Source organism: Rattus norvegicus, chromosome 2 (assembly GCF_021556685.1).
Source record: "Rattus norvegicus strain SHRSP/BbbUtx chromosome 2, alternate assembly SHRSP_T2T, whole genome shotgun sequence".
Classification (NCBI taxonomy): domain Eukaryota; kingdom Metazoa; phylum Chordata; class Mammalia; order Rodentia; family Muridae; genus Rattus; species Rattus norvegicus.
The window spans coordinates 116,672,195-116,692,540 of NC_141535.1; the positions used below are offsets into that span (position 1 = coordinate 116,672,195).

At 47.6% G+C, this 20,346-nt stretch overlaps 1 protein-coding gene across 5 annotated transcripts in view; it reads right to left on the minus strand.

Annotated features, from left to right (window-relative positions):
- Positions 1–20,346, minus strand: part of Gnb4 (G protein subunit beta 4) — a 41,696-nt gene that overhangs the window by 15,736 nt on the left and 5,614 nt on the right. For 2 of the 5 annotated variants that reach the window (XM_087619048.1, XM_087619043.1), the window contains exons 2-6: positions 12,896–12,981; positions 10,057–10,152; positions 5,767–5,805; positions 4,018–4,124; positions 297–360 (exon numbers count right to left, since the gene is read on the minus strand). In XM_087619048.1, the coding sequence (XP_087475174.1) occupies positions 297–360; positions 4,018–4,124; positions 5,767–5,805; positions 10,057–10,113 (267 nt within the window). In that variant the 5' untranslated portion in view covers positions 10,114–10,152; positions 12,896–12,981. 5 annotated transcript variants of the gene reach the window in all.

A 20,346-nucleotide genomic window follows, 5' to 3' on the forward strand; every position in this document is an offset into this window, starting at 1 on the left:
GGGGGGAGGAAGGAGGAGGAAGGGAGGGAGGGAGGGGGAGAGGAGGGGAGGGGAGAGGTGGGGAGGGGAGGGGGGACAGAGTAGTAGAGGGAGAAAAAGGGAAGGGAGGGGAAAGAGAGACTCAAACACATACTGAAATTGTTTTGTGTAGCCAAGGAGCTCAACATTAAAAGCAAATATATCGTAAGAGCTGGTCTGGATCTAGAATAAATTCACCTCAGAAAAGGGGGTCCTGAGTAGGAAAGAACTGTTAAACAAATACAAAATCATTTAAGAGAAAGATAAAGAGATTCTACCTTATTTGTTGTATAGCTATCCCAAATAATTAATTTTCCATCTTGGGAAGCACTGACTAGTAGCCTAGAGGAGAAACACAAAAACAATTTGACATTGAGGGGGGAAAAAAAAGAGTTCATTAGTTATGCATTTTATCTTTAAAGGACACTTCAGAAGAAAAACACTTTTTCTAGTAAGATTTACTCAAACTGTTCTCCCAACCTTTGAAAACACTATGGCTCATGCAAAACACTTGAAACAGAAATCATAGTATTTAGGACGGACTAAAAGTGTCTCTGTTCACAGTTGTTTCTCTCTGGTGACATTTTAGATGCTGATGGGGGTTTTAGTCGGTATTAGTGGAGTGGCTTTGTACTGACTGACTTCAGACCCACATTCATCCAGCCCAGGCTGTCTGTCACCCAGGAGTCTGGGAGTGCAAGGCAGTGCTGTGGGTACTGTGCAGGCCACACGGTGTTGGAGGCAACTGCCGTCTTGTGGGGTAAGCCACTTGCTGTGTTTATAACACACCGAGTAAGTAGAAGATGTCAAAGACAGGATTTAATTTTCTGTGTGTGCTCTGAATTATGTACGTGTGTGTTTGTGCACATGCTTGAATGCCAGTGTCCCAGAAGCCACAGGTGTTAGATCCCCTGGAGCCAGAGTTACAGATGTGAGGGCTGGGAATCAAACTTGTGTCCTCTGGAAGAACATTCCATATTCTTAACCGCTGAGCGGCCTCTCCAGCTCCTGAAACTGGAATTTTGAGAGGAAGAGATAAAATGTATTCTAGGAGGAGGAGAAGAATGAGGGGAGCCCAGGACCCATGGGCCTTGCAGTCACGCAGCTGAGAACACGGATGGGCTGACGTTACAGAGGCTGGGTCTCACTGCTTTATCAGTTCTGGACTGCATGCTCCCTGCATTCTGTTCTGTTCTGCAATTTGCTCTTTCATTGCATATAAAATGTAAAAGATACAAAAGAGGTACAATGACAAAAACCTGCAGGCAAAGGTTTTGGTCTAACGGCATTTACAGAGGGGGAGGTCCAATGGTGGGCTGCGGGGACCAGGGGGAACTTGGAAACCACCTGCGCCCATGTGTGCTGGCGGAAACAGAGACCCCCAACTCAGCAACATGCATAGAAACAGGAGGCAGATTCCTGGGTGACATTCTGTTCTTGAGAAAAATTTTAAGGAAAGGATCATTAACATTGCTTCAGTAATTACATTTGGGGTTAAAAGTATGCGGTATCAACAAGGCATTTTTAAAAATTTTTTAAAAATCATATATATTTATGTGTGTGGGGATCAGAGGTCAGTTTGGAGGAGCCAGGTCTCTCCTTCTGCCACGTGGGTTCTAGGGAGCAAATCCAGGCTGTCAGGTGGCAAGAACCTTTCCCAGAGGCACCTCGCTGGCCCACGGCAAAATATTTTTATCTTAAATAAAAAAACCCTTCCTTAGCCTTATGTTAGTTGTCAATAATTTTATCTATCCCCTTCTAAGAGGAGCATGCACATGCTAATATATTCAACACCCTCCCCATTTTTAGACCAAGCCTATATTAATCTTAGAGACAGCAATAAAACGACTAACGATCACACACGAGCATAAATAACAGTGTGCATGTGTTAGGCTGCAGAACTAAGAGATGTACTGAGCTGCCATGCCTGATGGTATGCATCTTTAACCCCAGCACTTGGAAGGCAGAGGCAGGCAGATCTCTATTAGGTCCAGGGCAGCCTGGTCTAAAAAGCGAGGCCCAGGACAGCCTGGGCTACTCAGAGAAACCCTGTCTCAAAAAAAAAAAATCAATTAAAACACTCCTTTTGTATAACTCAATCCTTTGTAGAGTTAGTTGGTAAATTAGAGTAGCATCCACAATTTGAACACCGATGTACTTAAGTATTTGCTTACTAACTGGCATTTCGCTATTAATAAATAGTAAGACTGTGTTTTGGGTCAGGAATGGTGAACAGGCCTTGTCAGGTCCAAAGGAAACTCCACTGTCTCAAACTCCAAAAGGCAGAAGGGACAGATGCCCGTTTGTGCTCCTATCAGCACCAAAGCACGTACTGGCCTCCAGGCTCCCTCAGGATCACAAGTACCCATTACACACTTCAGAGCCCATGCTCGCCCCTCTAACCTCCTTCCCTACCCTAAACACCCTGTCCCCAGCCGCTCATCCTCCTTATAACCCTATACTCCCTGCTTTCTGTCTCCTTTTTGTCTCTCTCCTCTTCCCCTGTCCTTTGGTCCCCCCACCCCATCCCCATCTCTCATCTCTCTGCTCTGCTTCTGCTCTCATAGCCAGGTCTAGTCTGCCGGGCATGTTCAGTCTACTTCTTTCTCTTCCTCATCCAGCTGTTCCTGTTAGCCATACCGTGGAGCAGGGATGCCATCGGTTTCCACATACCTGTAATTCTCACACTCAGGAGTCTGAGTCAGGAGGATTTTGATATCGAGGCTAGCTGGAGGTACTTAGCAATGATCTGTCTCGAAAGGATCGACCCCTCCCCAAACAGAATAGTTCTGACATATTAAAAAGCACGTAGTAACACTCCTTTGTAAAGATGGTGTAGGAGACATTTAAAAGAATTGCTGCTATAAAAAAACTGACTAATCTGCTCAGAAGACGTGAAATCACACAAGGCTGAATTAGCCAAAGGAACAGTGCTCTAAAAATACCCAGGTAGCTGGTACGCCGACCAGTCCTGTTAGACATGAGATGTAAGGTCATTCTCCAGGATTGGCCAGCCCTGAGGCTCCATTCCCTAAGAAAGGAGACAACCCTGATTTACAACCAGCCATTAGGCCAGCCCCATATCAAAGAACATTCCTTCGGGACAGCACAGGGTCACAACCAAAGTAAAGTCCTAGTGTGCCACAAAGCCCCTCAGTTCTCTGGAGAAAAGCGTAACTCTGCCAAGTGGGCACTATGACCTCGGTAACAACTGTTTGAAAAAGTATACACTGGTATACGGAAAGAACTCTAGCAGCATGCGCAAGCTTTGCTGTGTAACGGCCAGACTTGCACTCCGTTTAAACTGTTCAAAGTATAACCTGGGGCCAGACTGAAGAGACTTAAGGGTGCAGCACGTATGAAATGCAAAAGCTAAGGTATGTGTGAGTGAGTGAAAGCTTCTATCCAAGGCCAGCCCTGCTCGGAGCATTCGACAAAAAGACACACGCCGTCTTAAAGAGTTTCCTCCTTCATTAACCTGTAAGTGTGCTGAGCAATTTCTCACTGGGAAGGCATTGATTCTAGAACAAAGAAAGAAATCCTCAAAATAGCTTCCACGGGTCACTAGCTCCACAAAGATCTTCCCGGGAAACAAATTTACTTTTCATATTAGAAACCTAAAGAGTATTTATCAGCAGAATTATTTATTGTATGTCTGTGGGCACACATGTGGAGATCAGAGGATAACTTGCCAGGCAAACACCTTTATCCAAGAAGCCATCTTGTATGCCCTAAAAGTCTGTGTAAACTTCAAGGCTAAGGACACACTGACTAACATCTGCTTAGCTAGTAGGAGCCTCTGGGGTTGATCCGACACCTGAACAAACAGCTCTAAACTTCTGAAGAGTCAATGGATATTCTTGGTGCAACGAACCGTTCTCGGTTGATGCAGTTTCTACAAAACTGCACAAAATAAGGCTTTCATGAACAAAGGAAATGCAAGTAATCGTTCTTAATGAAGAAACTTCCCTCGGGAGTTCAGCAGTGACAGCCACTGACCTGGAATCGTATCCCCAGTGCATGGCGTAGATCTTGGCGAGGTGGCCGCGCAGCGTGCGCCTTGTTCGCATTTGTATTCGGCCCACGGAGTCCATATTAGATGTGATCTTTAGAAAGTGACAACGACATTACTCTTTGCCTTAGACGTGTTGGTAGATAAGAAGCAGAAATGAAGTCATGGCACCCGGATGTGACTTAGTACAGAGGGTGTGACAGAACTGCTGTGGTAAAGTGTGATGAACACAGGTCACCCTTGTGCTGCTGTGTGTGACGATACTTTTTCAGATGAGGAGCTAAAGGCACCACACAGACTTCTAAACTAACAAACTCCAGCTACAGGAAAAGCCAGGACGGGTAGGAAGGAAGGCGAGTGGGCAAGTCTCTACATCGAGAGCTGTGTGCAATGTATGCCAGCCTGCAAGCCTACAAGTGCTTTAAATGTTTTACCTGTGCGAGGGCGGGAGGGAGCAGACAGAGAGATGGAGAGACAGACATGTTGAGGTCAGAAGACAACTATATGGAGCTAAGTCTCTCCTATTTCACTTGAATTCTGGGGATTGAACTGAGGTCTTCAGGTTTGAGTGGCAATGCCTGGCCTGAAGCCATCTTGCCAGCCCCAATCAAATAGTTTATACAGAACTAGAAGAGAGGTGGCCTAGATCTCTGAACACAAAGCACTGACAAGCACTGGAAACTCTCATTACTCTGATTTGATACCCTGCTCACATTGCCAGCACTCAGTGAACCCACGAATGCGGGGACTTACGATGTTTTGATAGGAAAAAAAAAAATGACAGCCACAAAAGGAAACCAGAAATAGTGGCTACGGAAGAAAACATTTGTAATTTTCTATAAGAAAGCCATGGAACTGGAGAGATGGCTCCCTGGTTAAGAATACTGGCTGCTCTCCCAGAGGACCCAGGTTCAATTCCCAGCACCCACATGGCAGCTCATAGCCATCCAGTTCCAGGAGATGTGAGTTTTAACTCTGGCCTCTGAGAGCAACAGACGTGTATATGGTACACAGATGTATGTACCTGTAGGCAAAATACCCACGCATGCAAAATTTAACAAAAATTTAAAAACTGTTTAAAAGTGGGGAAAAGAAAGTCAGTTTCAGCTTGTACGGAAGTGTGGCTGTGAGGCAGCCGGGGATGGCTGGCTGTGACTCGGTGGCCTGGTCAGAACGTAGGAGCATCGAATCTCTCTGGAGCCTGCCTGAGCTCTTGCTACCAGTCAGAATGGAAAAGCGGACTCAGGACAGGAGTCATGAAAACCAGGGCACAGGATCTCATCAAGGGACACCGGACCATGGCTTCCAACACTGCTCAGTGGGGTGGTGCAGGGCATTCAGACTAGGGATCAGAAAGTTCGACACTGAGTTCAATGGGGCCATATCTTTTGGGGTCATAAATAAAATTCTGATTTCCTAAACCATGAAAAAGAAAGAAAGCCGGTTTTATACATGTCTAGAACAAAACATACTGTCCTCAATCAAGTGAACAGTATTTACCTAACAAAACCTCCCTAAAATTTCCCGTTTTTTTTGTTTTAAAGTGTAACCAGCGTATACCTAAAGGATTGAGAAAGTGCTTAAAGATAAGCGTCTACGAGATGGTCCTGCACAGTGCTTACTGCCCCACAGACGTCACTTCAGCGGTGTGCTTGCACACAGCACCTTCAGTAACAACGGTCTGAGATGTCACCACGCTGGTGTGAACTGCTGACACGAACTGGGGGACACTTTACCTGAACCAGTGTGGCATCGTTGCAGGCCTTCCGAGCATCCTAGAGCAAAGAAGGGTGGGGACATGTTAGGATGGGGACTCTCAGGACGGGACAGGCTTCTGCTTATTGAAAATTAACTCTATTCCACATCATCTTTAAACTTTACCTAACCTAAAGGGAGCCATTTTAAGGTACACGCTTTATTGATTTTCATATACATTCAGAATATGTCTAGGACATGTGTTTCATGTCTGTCTGTCTGTCCCCAAAGAAACGCCATTACCTGATTCCCTTTCTCTGCCTGCCTCCGCTTCTCTCCTCCCCTCCTCTCCGTCTCTTCTGTGTGGACTTGCCAATCAAGACTCCTCCGGCTTCCTCCCCTTGGCCTGCGCTCAGTGTAGCCACGTTACTGTGTGAAGCAATACTCCCATTTCAGGGCTGGCAGCTCTCCCAGATGACTTTTCAGCCTTTTATCTGTTAGCTGAGATTTGTGGACACGAATGGCTTCCACTTTTCAGTCATCACCAGGCAGGATGTTGGGTTTCCATGGTTTCTAATCATTTGGGAACCCGCCCTGTTGCTGTTCAGAGTGCTGCCCTCTGCGTAGTTTTACATTCCAACCAGGAATGGTCCAGGCTGCAGCACCTCAGCATCTCGGTGTCACTGCCCACTCTTAGGATGCTCTGGGCTCTCAGTTACAGCCATCCTAACTGTGGAATACGGCACTGCGGCTTGGATTTATACCTAGAATCTTTCTGTGCACTTCCTGGGTGTGTGTGTGTGTGTGTGTGTGTGTGTGTGTGTGTGTGTGTATGTGTGTGTATGCATGTGTGTGTGCATGTGTGTGTATGTGTGTGTGTCGTGTGTGTGCATGTGTGTGTATGTGTGTGTGTCGTGTGTGTGCATGTGTGTGTATGTGTGTGTGCATGTGTGTGTGCATGTGTGTATGTGTGTGTGCATGTGTGTGTGCATGTGTGTGTGTGTGTGTGTGTGTGTGTATTTGTGTGTGAATTGCCTGCAGAGGTCAGGAGAGGGTGTTAAATCTCGGAAGCTGGAGTATAGGTGAGCTGTGCGTCTCCTGATGTGAGTGGTGGGAACTGAACTTGGGTCTTCTGAAAGAGCTTTGTGTATTTTTATTTGATGAGACACAACTTTCTGGGCCCTTTTTCCCATTTGTTGTACTTCCGATGTCATATTTAACTGTGGGGAGTGGATAAAGTCCTGAACGGATGTTTATTATTGACATGACCGTGTCGCAGAGCCATGAGAATGGCAAGGCCTTCTCTGGCTCAGGTTCAAAGACTGGTACAGCCTTTCTCCTGGTCCGAGTGTGGGTGTTGACAAACGGTTGACCTTTATCTAAAACCAGTGTGTGTGAAAACTATCAACCATAGCTTCCTCCTCCTGGAGGTCTAGAGCCTGCATGGCTCCCTGACAGAGACCTCCTACCGAGCTGAGTCACCCACCTTCTCCTCCTTGGTGCTGAATAAGTGGCTCAGTTCCCAGGCTGCGGCTGGTACACCTGCAGAAGAGCACACGGCTCGCCATATCCCAGCCTTGCCATGAGTACGCCTGTCACCCAGTTCCATCAATCCCATGCAGTGTGGGGCATGGCAACTACTTCCTAATCTGAGGTCGTGGACATCTACCAGGCTTACTTCCAAGAATTTTACATCTGAAATTTGTTTCAAATTTCACTTGGATACATAAGTGTTCTGTCTAAATGTGACTGAATAGCATGTGCATGCCTGGTGCCTTCCGGGGAAAAGAGGGCAGAGGGACCCTGGAAACGGAGTTAAAGATGGTTGTGAGCTATCATCTCTGTGGGTGCCAGGAGCTGAGACTGGGTCTTCTGGAAGAGCAACCAGTGCTCAGAAGTTCTGAGCCACGTCTCCAGCCTCAGAGAGCTAAAACTGCAAGCATGCTGTGACTGTAACCATTAATAAACACTTTAGGTGTGCAAGTCCAGTGTGCAGACATATATCATCATCATCATCATCATCATCATCATCATCATCATCATTGGTGCTGGGATGGGGCTAAGAGCTTTGCACATATTAAATACTGGCTCAGCTACTAAACTACACCCCTGGGTACAGGAATATAACCTCCTCTGTTAAAGGCAACACGATTTCAGTCCCTGGGGGAACACTTACTGTTGGCCGCTCTTCATCCCCCCCCCCCTTTTTATTTTTGTCTCCTTTCTCACAGCATCTCTCCACAGAGTATTCTTTGCTTTCACAATGTCTTGAGCAGTGGTTTTCAAACTTCCTACTGAGGTGACCCTTTAATACTGTTCCTCATGTTGAGGTGGCCGCCAGCCATAAATTACTTTCGTTGCAACTTCATAATTGTAACTTCGCTACTGTTATGAATTGTAAATATCTCTGTTTTCTGATGGTCTTAGGCAATCCCTCGGAAAGGGTCATTCAACCCCAAAAGGGATTGCGACCTACAGGTTGAGAACTATTGGTCTTGACGTAGCCAATTATCAGTACTGGCAAGGGCCCCAACTACATTCCAGGTTATCAGGGTTTTCCTTGAGTGATGGTTTAAATAGGTTTGGCCCCTGCAGACTCATGGGTTTGAATGCTTGGCCCACAGTGGCTGGTGCGGTGGTCTGTCTCCTGGCTTCCTCCTGATCAAGGTCTACATACTCCAGCACCATGCCTGCCTGGTTGCTGCCATGACAATGGACTGGACCTCTGAAACTGTAAGCCAGCCCCAATTAAATGTTGGCCTTTATAAGAGTTGCCTTGGTCACGGTGTCTCTTCACAGCAGTGAATCCTAACACACTGCTTTATTCTTTGCTGATATTTGTAAATTGTCTTTCACGTTTACTTTTCTCTGTGAAAAGAGGTAGGCACTACTCACAGCCCAGTGTCTGTCCTTCCTCCACCTGCTGCCAGGGGCTTTTATTACTGTGCTTTCATTTCTAGTTTTATTCCCTTGATATCTCCTGGTTCCTGAAAGCTAGTGTCTGCCCACTGCTGCCTCTTGAGGCACATAAATTCCTGTGACTCATTTATAGGCCCCTCCCATGGCCCCTTGCCTGCAAGCACTCGGCGGCCCTTCCCTATCTACAATGACCCAAAAATCTAAGTATCGTTTTTTGTTTGTTTTTGAGGTAGACCAGGCTGGCCTAGAAGTCAATGTGTAGATCAGGCTGGCCTCGAACTCAAGATTCTCCTGCCGGAGCCTCAGCAGAACATTGCAAGCATAGGCCTGAGCCACCATGGGCAGCATTTTAAACACTCCGCACGGTTTTCCATTCCTCCTTGACTGTGAATTTCAGTTCATTTCTTTTTTTTTTTAAAGATTTATTTATTTATTATATACACTGTAGCTGTCTTCAGACACACCAGAAGAGGGCATCAGACCCCATTACAGATGGTTGTGAGCCACCATGTGGTTGCTGGGAATTGAACTCAGGACCTCTGGAAGAGCAGTCAGTGCTCTTAATCACTGAGCCATCTCTCCAGCCCTTCAGTTCATTTCTAAGACTGAAACTTACCACACCAGTCTTTTACTGTTACTGCTGTACAACCCCATACTGGTGAGATAGTTCCTCACATTATAACACCTGCCTCATGGATCCTGGCAAAAACCCACAATCGTCAGTGTATGAAGAGCATTTTTAAAGGTTTTCCTTTGGCGTATAATAGCAGTGGATTATAGGACAACATTTTCATCTGGGCAGGTGTTTTGGTACTAAACCCCCAGTAGCCTTTCTCTTCTCTCTCACAGGTCCTTCCTGGGTGAGGAGTCACCACTACACCTGTCTCTCAGCTACATCAGGCACTCTACTTTCTGTCAGTTTTCCAGTTTTACTTCGTGTGTGGAGGCATGCTCACCACCACATGTATGTGGAGGTCAGGTGACACTGCTCTCTCCCTCTGCCGTGTGGGTCCCAGGGATAGAACCCACGTCATCGGGGTTGGCAGCAAGCAACTTTACCCTCTGAGCCATCTCGACGGCCGTAGGCGTACCACCCATTTGTGCCCTGGCCAGCAAGGGTGGCCGTTTGGAATGGTTTTGCTACAGTAGCATGACAAAAATAACTCAACCATTTCCATACTGTTTCCTTCAGACCGTGTCTTACTTAGCTCGGGCTGGCTTTTCAGCGTGCTATCTACCAAAGGCTAACCTTGGACTTCAGATCCTCCTGTCTCACAGCTAGCTCAAGCTGACCACTTCTAGCCTCATGAGTGAATTGCTATGTATCGATGGATAAACGAATGAACGGTGTCCACACACTGCTGAAACTAAACTAAGCAGCGAAGCTTCGGCGTGGATGGGACATTTCCTACCTGGATCTGATTCCGGAGCTGTTCAGCCTCCTGCCTCAGCTGCTCCAGCTCACTCATCCTGTGTGGCTGCTTCCCTCCGGAGTCTCAAGTGAAGAGCTGAGGGGGGAGGGGAGGGTCATTTTCATTGTACTTTAATCTACAGTAAAGCGCAGACACATAACTTTCTAGTCCTTCCAAACGTAAACGAAACAGCCCTGTGGCACAGCACTTAAGACTACACAACGGATAAACATCTAGATCATTTATACAGCGACTTTATGCAGGAGTGTGAGGTGAAAGTTGTCTATACCAACATGGAGTCAAAACGTCCATGGCACACACGCACACCAACGAAGGGATACTCAGAAACAAACTGTCCGTGAAGGACAGCCTGCCCACACATGTGCCCATGAAGGATTACGCAGGAATTTTTGTGGTATCCCACACAAGCCATTTGCATGTAGCCAGCTCCCCTAAGAGCCAGCCCCAGTTCCCAGCACTCTCCTGCATTTCTGCAAACGGTCACTCTATTGCTGTAACTGAGTTCAAAAAACAGAACAGAACAGAGCAGACAACATACCCTGAGAATCAATCTTTCATTTCCATTTTCTCAGACCTTCCCATCTATTCCATTATTGATCCTATCAGCTGTCCTAGGAGCTGATGGAGTCTGTCTGCCTATACTGTTATTAAATTTGGTCGTCTCCATCCTCTCTCACCAGACCTCTTTTCTTCTGCCGTTGACTCCTCCCCAGTCATGTCTAAAGCACACTTCCAGAATACAAGTCTCGCTTCTGTATTAGCCTGCCATGTTTTCCACCCTCAAAATGAAGTTGAGTTACCTCCCTCCCTTCTTTTCCCCTCCCCTGTCTTGTGTGTGTGTGTTGTATGTGTTGTGTATGTGTGTGAATGTGTGTGTGTTTTGTGTGTGTGTTGTATGTGTGTTGTGTGTGTGTTGTGTGTGTATGTTGTATGTGTGTGTTGTATGTGTGTTGTGTGTGTGTGTGCGCGTGCATGCATGTGTGTGTGTTGTGTGTGTATGTTGTATGTGTGTTGTGTGTGTGGTGTATGTTGTATGTGTGTGTTGTATGTGTGTTGTGTGTGTGTTGTGTGTGTATGTTGTATGTGTGTTGTGTGTGTTGTGTATGTTGTGTGTGTTGTATGTGTGTTGTGTGTGTTGTATGTGTTGTGTATGTGTGTGAATGTGTGTGTTTTGTGTGTGTGTTGTATGTGTGTTGTGTGTGTGTTGTGCGTGTATGTTGTATGTGTGTTGTGTGTGTTGTGTATGTTGTATGTGTGTGTTGTATGTGTGTTGTGTGTGTTGTATGTGTGTTGTGTGTGTGTGTGCGCGCGTGCGTGCATGTGTGTGGTGTGTGTGTAGTGTGTGTGTGTGTGTATTGTGTGTATGTAGGTGTGTGTGTGCATGTGCGTGTGTGAAAGCCAGAGGTCAATCCGGATTCTTGAGAGCTTGTTTGGAGGTTCTAGCAGGGGAGCGCAGCTACTCGTATACCCTTGACCGAAGACCGGTCCTCCTCTATTCGGGGAAGGTCGTCCTCTTCGACCGAGCGCGCAGCTTCGGGAGGGACGCACATGGAGCGGTGAGGGAGGAAGGGGACACCCGCCTAGCCAGCCAGATCAGCCGAATCAACCCTGGCGATCAATGGGGTGACAGATGTCGCAGCCAGATCGCCCTCACATCCCAATCCGGATTCTTAATTAGGGTTACTATTGCTGCTGGGGTGGATGGGTTATTTTGGTTTATACTCCACATCACTGTTCATCACTGAAGGAAGACATCAGGACAGCAACTCCATCAGGTAGGATCATGGAGTCAGCAACTGATGCAGACACCAGGGAGGAGTGCTGCTTACTGGGTAACTTCTCATGGCCTGTTTAGCCTTCTTACAGAGCCACCAGCCCAGGGTTGGCACCACCCACAATGGGCTGCCCCCACCCACACCAATCACTAATCAAGAAAATGCCGTACGGCCAGATCTTACAGAGGCATATTCTCTTTTTTCCTTTGAGATTCATTTATTTTATGTATATAGAAAAAGGCATTGGATCCCATTACAGAGGGTTGTAAGCTACCATGTGGTCGCTAGGAACTGACTGCTCCCAGAGCAGTCAGTGCTCTTAACCACTGAGCCATCTCTCCGGCCCTGTATTCTCAATTGAGGATCCCTCCCCTCAGATGACTTCAGATTGTGTCAAGTTGACATAAAGTTATCCAGCTGGGTATCATTTCCCAGGCCCAGGCCACCTTCTTCTGAGACAGAATCTCTCACACGAGCCTCAGCAAGCAGGCTGGGCTGGCAGGCCTATCAGTACCAGAGATTAGCATGTCTCCGCCTCCCTAGCGCTGGGATTAGAGGCGCCTCAGGTCAGGCTTCTTCCTTTGGGCAGGTTCTGGAGAGGAACTCAGCTCATCTTGCTTGCAAGGCAAGCACTTTACCAATGGAGCTACATCCCCGGACCCTAAAGCTGATTTTGATCTTGACCGACAGAGGTCAAACAGCACTGTCTCCATCTTGCTCTGTCATAGTCACACCTACCCCGACACCCCTCCTTCCCCCTGCTCTTGAAGAGCTCTTGCTGCTCCTTGAAGACACCCAGGGAGCTCCAGTCTTGGTGTCTTCCCATTGCTTTTCTCTGTCTCTGGAATGCTCCTGCCTCTGTTTTCACTGCGGGGTCCCCGGTCCGCCCCCCGCCCCCAACCCCCACCCTTGCCTGTTCAAATGTCACAGACCCCGGTCCCCACCTGCACCCACCGCCCTCACTACTGGGGCCGTTTGCCTTGCCTTACTTCCAACACTACTTGTATGTATTTGTGGTCTGTTTCACCCCGTAATGTACTGACCTGAGGCAGGCTGTTGCTTTGTTCTTCACTGCAGTATCAGTGTCTAAGACACTTTGGTCCCTCGCCAATAAGCGAACTTGAACTACCTTAGGAAATGAAGACATTTTACTCTAAAGAGCAAAAGAAGTCACGGTGGCAGGAGACAAGCATGTTACTGTGTCGGGGAAGGGGAGCTGCACCCTTACTATACCACACCCTAGCTACATTCTTACGGCGTTTAACTTGTTTCCTTTTATCCTCTGCACTTCCTATGTATTAGAAATACCATCTGCAGGCTATCGTGCCATCAGCCTCAATATCCTTATGTGGCAAGAAGACTTACTGTGATGCTAAATCAGAATGATTTCCGACAGTTCATGGAGGAGAGCCGGATGTTAGCCTATCCAATAGGTCTCCAGGGTCAACCAATAACTAATCTTCTGAATTTACTAAATGGATCCTTACCGTCAGCGGCAAATCATAAACGTGGGTGGCCACCAGCAAGGCTGCACAAAGCCCTCTGCAGCTGGCCTCTAAGCACACACACACACACACGCACACGCGCACACACACACACACACGCACACACACGCACATGCACACACTCGCACGCACACGCACACACACACCACACACACATGCGCGCACACGCACACCTTGTGGCTACACGCATGTGAAAACAAACCTACACATTCACAATGTATTAAAGATACATTGTGATAAAGTATGTTTCTTCATTTTTCTTCTTTTCATGTGAGCATTGTACCGGCTGGTTTTGTGTGTCAACTTGACACAAGCTGGAGTTATCACAGAGAAAGAAGCCTCACTTGAGGGGGCTGGAGAGATGGCTCAGTGGTTAAGAGCACTGACTGCTCTTCCAGAGATCCTGAGTTCAATTCCCAGCAACCACATGGTGGCTCACAACCATCTGTAAAGAGATCTGATGCCCTCTTCTGGTATATCTGAAGACAGCTACAGTGTACTTATATATAATAAATGAATAAATCTTTAAAAAAAAAAAAAAAAAAGAAGCCTCACTTGAGGACGTCTTCATGAGACCCAGCCGTAAGGCATTTTCTCAACTAGTGGTCAAGAAGGGAGGACTCAGCCCATTGTAGGTGGTGCCATCCCTGGGCTGGTGGTCTTGGGTTCTATAAGAGAGCAAGCTGAGCAAGCCAGGGGAAGCAAGCCCGTAAGAAACATCCCTCCATGGCCTCTGCATCAGCTCCTGCTTCCTGCTCTGTGTGAGTTCCAGTCCTGACTTCCCTTGGTGATGAATAGCAGTGTGGAAGTGTAAGCTGAATAAACCCTTTCCTCCCCAACTTATTTCTTGGTCATGATGCTTGTGCAGGAATAGAAACCCTGACTAAGACAAATTGGTACCAGCATAGTGGGGTATTCCTGTGACAACCTGACCATGTTTTGGGGAGGACTATGGATGGATGGACTTTGGATGGATGGACTTTGGAACTTTGGGCTAGAAGAGCCATTGGGTGTTAAGAGCTCTGTGGGATGTTCTGTAGGAGCTTGGAAGACAATGTTGAGAACAGTGCAGAAGATGGAGGCCTGGCTTGTGAAATTTCAGAGGGAAGATTAAAGACTCTTTTCTGGGCTGTTGCTGTTTTGATTGTGAAGATTCTGTGGTTTTGGTTAGCTGGGGCTGAAGAGTCAGCTGTGATTAACAAGACACCAGAACTGCTAAAGTGAAACCTTTGCATTACTGGGACTATTGATGCTGTCAGCTGGAGCTAAGAAATTAGTGGTGATTAAGAAGAGACCAGCATCATTGAGGTGAATCTTCTGGGAAGTGTTTTCTGAAACACAAAGAGGCTGTGTTCCAGAGTTGCCAAGGTTGTACCTCCTCCTGTGGCTGGACCTGGTAGTGTGTAAGAGTCACCCAGGTGGTACTGGTTTTGAAGGCATGAAGGGGTCTCGAAGAGCAGCTGAGGCAGGACACTGTGAGAGGCCATGGAAGGCCATTGGTGAAGGGGCAGCCTCAGTTGCAGTTGATGGCCCAGGACTGAAGGGATCAGGCAAAGGAGTTGAGGCCTGCCATCATGAAGAGAACCTGTTGGTGACGAGGCTATTGGTGAAGCCTACTTGCAGCAGAAGACAGCAGTGTTTTGGAGATGCCAGTACCATGAGATGACCACCAAGAGCAGCAGCAGCAGTGGAGAACAGGCATTTGGAGCCCAGAAGACAAGGAGTGTGCTACAAAGGACAGAGCTGGAGAAGTGACCCAAGCCCTTGGAGGAGCCTAGAAGATCGAGGGTGGATTACAGACATTGGACAGTTAAGAGTTTGATTTTGATTTTGATTGAGACTGTGCCCTGATATTTTTTCCCTCTTGAAGTAAGAAAGTATTTTAGTGGCGTCCACAGTTAAGAGACTTTGAATTTTAAAAAGATTTTGAATTTTAAAAGATACTGGATATTTTAAAGGGATTGAACTTTTAATGTGTACAGACTGTGGGACGCTTAAAATTATTTAGATCTTGGGATGAATAAGAAAGTAAAGGTTGAGGCTTAATAGTGATGTGTTTGTGTGAAGTTGACAAGGGGTCAATTGTACTGGCTGGTTTTGTGTGTCAACTGACACAAGCTGAAGTTATTACAGAGAAAGAAGCCTCAGTTGAAGAAATGCCTCCATGAGACCCAGCTGTAAGGCATTTTCTCAACTAATGATCAAGAGGGGCGGGCCCAGCCCACTGTGGGTGGTGCTGTCCGTGGGCTGGTGGTCCTGGGTTCTATCAGAAAGCAAGCTGAGCAAGCCAGGGAAAGCAAGCCAGTAAGTAACATCCCTCCCCATGGCCTCTGCATCAGCCCCTGCTTCCTGCCCTGTGTGAGTTCCAGTCCTGACTTCCTTTAGTGATGAACAGCAATGTGGAAGTGTAAGTTGAATAAACCCTTTCCTCCCCAACTTGCTTCTTGATCATGATGTTTGTGCAGGAATAGAAACCCTGACTAAGGCAAGCATCTTTGTGTGCATGTTTTCAAGTGCGTGAGAATTATACTTCTCTGCTGCTCAATCTGATTCATTGAGGCAGGGTCTCTCAATCAAACCCAGAGTTTATTGATATCGCTGGTCGTGGCAGCCCAGCTATTCTGAGGATCCACTGACTATGCCTCCTGCAGCTGCCTCGCCCATCCAATTTATGTGGGTTCTAGAGATTTGACTCCATGGTTAGGCAGCGAGCATTTTAAACTCTGGGCTCTCTCTCTCCAGCTCTCACACATCCCTTTTTAAAAATCATCAGAAACGCAGAGTGTAGTCTCCAAAGACTTTCCCAAATGGTGATATTGCTATGTATCACAGTTAAGTATAGACATGGCACTGAAGTCAAGAGCGCAACTGAAATTAATATTTTTTAGAAAAGCATTTGATAAGCATGGTGCCCTTTCGATTGCTACAAGCCAAGTGCCTCGGCACTGAGCATCTGATTCAGACAACGCACTTTACACAACTCTCACAGAGAGCACCTCAAAGCCTCCTATCAGGTACCTTAAGAGTTGGGCTGTGCCCGTAACAGATATCAGAGGGTGCCAGTGAGCGCTGGATCCACACAGATTCACTGATCAAATAAAAGCAACGCAGGGGTGCGACTCAAATGTCCTTCTCACGACACGTCTTAAGACATCCACAGAGCTTTCACCAAAGGGGGGGAATGCTGTAGTCTGTGTGATGCTGTTCTGTGGGTGAAGGGTCCGTCCGTCCATCTGTAAGTCCTTAGCTACTGAGAATCCACACAGACGCAAAGCTCAAACGAAGCATGAAAGATGCTTGTTAGTAGCTGTGTGTGGCATGGATGTGTCTGTGACCTCATGTGTGCACGTGTGTAGTAGTTCATGTGCATCTGTGTGTCCTGTGGGCTGGAGCCTGACATCCCATGTCTGCCTCAATCACTCTCCACTGTGGTTTTTAGGCCAGGGTCTCTCCCTGAATCTGGGCTTGCCTATTCAGTAGGCTACCTAGCTGCTGTGTCCCAGGGATCCTCCTGTCTCCTCCCCAGCACAGGGATCACAGGTGCCTACATGGCCTCAAAATACCCAGGTGGACCTGGGACAGCGACCCACACAGGTAGGAATGAAAATTCCTGCAGGAGAGTGTAAGCCAATACATGGTGGGCAGCAGCCCTCAGAGCAACACCAGGCTGGGCAGTGTACATTAGCAATCTCTGCTGATAAATCTCAGCTTCCTGAAATAACTACTTAGGACTTGCTATGTAGCCCAGGTTAGCCTTAAGCCTCTTGAGTGCTGAGTTCCCAAAAGTACTACCATGCCTAGCTTTACTATGCCCGACTTACCTTACAGGATTCTAGAATAAAAACGGGCTCCTCTAAACCTTTAACTACTCTGATTAATTCTGCTGCACATGCCCATTTAGAGAACAAAGCCTTGTCCAGCTTCAGATGCAGGCCTCCGTTCTAAATTCACATTAGCAAACAGTGGAAGCCCCATATTCCCACCACGTCCTAGACAAAGTGCTTTTGTGAGAAACTCGTAAAAATTAGGGGGAGGGCCTGGAGAGGTGGCTCAGGAATTAAGAGTACATGCACAGGCTGGAGAGATGGCTCAGAGGTTAAGAGCACTGACTGCTCTTCCAGAGGTTCTGAGTTTAATTCCCAGCAACCACACGGTGGCTCACAACCATCTGTTATGAGATCTGACACCCTCTTCTGGTGTGTCTGAAGACAGTGACAGTGTACCCACATACATGAAATAAATCTTTTGAAAAATAAAGTATTACAGGGCATGGTGGTATAGGCCTTTTAATTTTAATTCCAGCACTCAAGAGACAGAGACGGGCAGATCTCTGTGAGTTCAAGGCCAGCTTGGTGTGTGTGTGTGTGTGTGTGTGTGTGTGTGTGTGTGTGTGTGCGCGCGTGCGCGCGCGCGCACATATAATTCAGGGCCTGGAAAGATGGCTTAAAGAGTACAGGCACTTGCTGCCAAGACTGAGTTTAATCTCTGGGACCCACACAGCAGGGGAGCCTAAAAGTTGTCTCCTGATCTCTGCACTATGGTGTGTGCACACCTTCATGTAAACATACATACACATAAAAATAAATGTAATAAAACATACACACACACATACATACATACATCCTAAGACTCAGTCACGACTTGCTCTCTGATCACAGGGACCAATCTCCTTGTATACCAAACGGATACAGAATAGAACTGTGTTGATTTCTCTATAGCTGAAAGGGTGATCTGGGTTCAATCCCCAGTGATGCAGGAAATTTTCATTTTATGTGAGGACTACTTCAAAGCAGAACAAAGGGAATGCTCTGTGAGTATCTGTCAGGAAAGCTCTCCAGGACACACACTGGGCAGTGTTGCGCACTAGGCAATGGTGCACACTGGGCAATGGTGCGCACTGGGCAATGGTGCGCACTGGGCAATGGTGCGCACTGGGCAATGGTGCGCACTGGGCAATGGTGCGCACTGCGCAATGGTGCGCACTGGGCAATGGTGTGCAGTGGGCAATGGTGCACACTGGGATATGGTGTGCAGTGGGCAATGGTGCGCACTGGGCAATGGTGCGCACTGGGCAATGGTGAGCACTGGGCAATGGTGCGCACTGGGCAATGGTGAGCACTGGGCAATGGTGCGCACTGGGCAATGGTGAGCACTGGGCAATGGTGCGCACTGGGCAATGGTGAGCACTGGGCAATGGTGTGCAGTGGGCAATGGTGCACACTGGGATATGGTGTGCAGTGGGCAATGGTACGCACTAAGCGGCCTCTCTAATAATCTTCTGCTAGGAACACCGGCATAGGCAACCGCACCTTTTCTTTAAAGAGGATCAAACCCAGGACTCTGTACGTACTAGACTAGGGCTCTACCAGATGAGTTTCTGGTTTAGTGATTTTTCTTTTTTAAAGGGAATCACCCAGTTGGTGATGAGTTTTCTATTTTAGTATCTCTAGTGACCTATCCACTCACTCACGTCTTGTCAGTTTTATTCCACCAGAGGGCAGCCAAGAGAAAGGAGGCTGTGACATCGACACTGGAAACTCACTGGCTCCCACAGGAGCTGTGCTGCTTCACTCAACAGTGCTGGAGGAGTCTCTGTGCAGCATGTGGTCCCTCTCAGAGACAGTCCTCAAATGTGAGAGCTGGAAAATACGACTGCTTGCACTCATTCCGCCAATCATATCCAGCCATCCAGTATCTGTGCCAACCACGAACCAGGATCCCCCAGGTTCTGGAGGTGCAATAATCAAAAGCCAAGATTCTCACTGTCCCGGACGGAGCTGTGATGGTTAGTGTCTTAGTGTCTTAGCCTGACACTCCAGAACCACCTGAGGATGAGCTCGCCTCTGTGGACTGTGCTGATTTCATCACTGAGGTGGGAAGATCTGCTCGCTGTGGCATCACCATATCCTCTCTGCTTCTTTGCTGCCTGCACAGGGTGAGCAACTGCCTCAGGCACCTTCTGCTGGGGCTTCTCCAAAAACAGCGGACTGTACCTTGAACGGTGAGCTGAAATACAACCTTTACCTCTTAAGCTGCTTCTGTTAGAATAGCTTATCCCAGCAACAAAGGAGAAGCGACTAAGCCAGGGTCTCGGTTCTTATCTGCTTAGGAAATGAACCCAAAGCAAGAGCGCAGCTCTCCACCTAACTTTAACTACAGACAAGAACTACGCAGGAGAGCAGCCAGACTTAGATCCCAGGTGATTAGGGAGGCTATTGTAAAATAAATTAATTTAAGTAGAGTTGAATGGAATCAGGAAATGAGGCATGCCTTCAAAAGGGAAAGGAGCCAGGCGTGGCGCACGCTGCGTTTCTGGCACTGACTCAGAATGACTGACACCAGGGGGAAGCTAGCCTGCACCTTGCCGTGAGAGAGCGCCTCATGGTGAGCACAGTGGAATCTCACAGTGAGACTCTGTCTCAAAAGAAACAACAACAGGACTGGGGATGTAGCTGGGGGTGTTAGGATGCTGGTCATGTGCACAGGCCCTGAGTTGGAACAGGAGAACGGAAGCTCTAAAGTGGCCAACCTTGTTTGCTGGATCAACAGGAAGAAAACATGATGATAAGGGGGGGGGGGGCAGACAGCAAGAGGTAGGTAGTAGTAGGCCTGCTCCAGGTCATGGAGGCCTCTCGGGCATGTGGGGATTCCCCTCTCCCCCTCCCCTTCTTCTTTTCCTTTGGGCCTTCGTTACTTATTTTGGTGCCTCGGTTCTTCAGACCAGGCCATTCCCAGACTTTCAGGCTATGTCCTTCTGAAATTCCCCAGCACTGTTTTCAGCATCACCTTGCTTTGCCGCACAAAGTTCAAGGCTCACCTAGAGCTTTTGTGCCAGCTCTAGACTCAGCCGTGTAGATAATACACTGGCCACGCTCATGCCAGTTCAGCGTCATCCTTAGCAGCCAGAGCTGGGAGATGTATGCATATATGCTATGTACATGTGCAAGCACATACATGTTTATGTACGCCAGTGTGCTCACAGCTTTTAA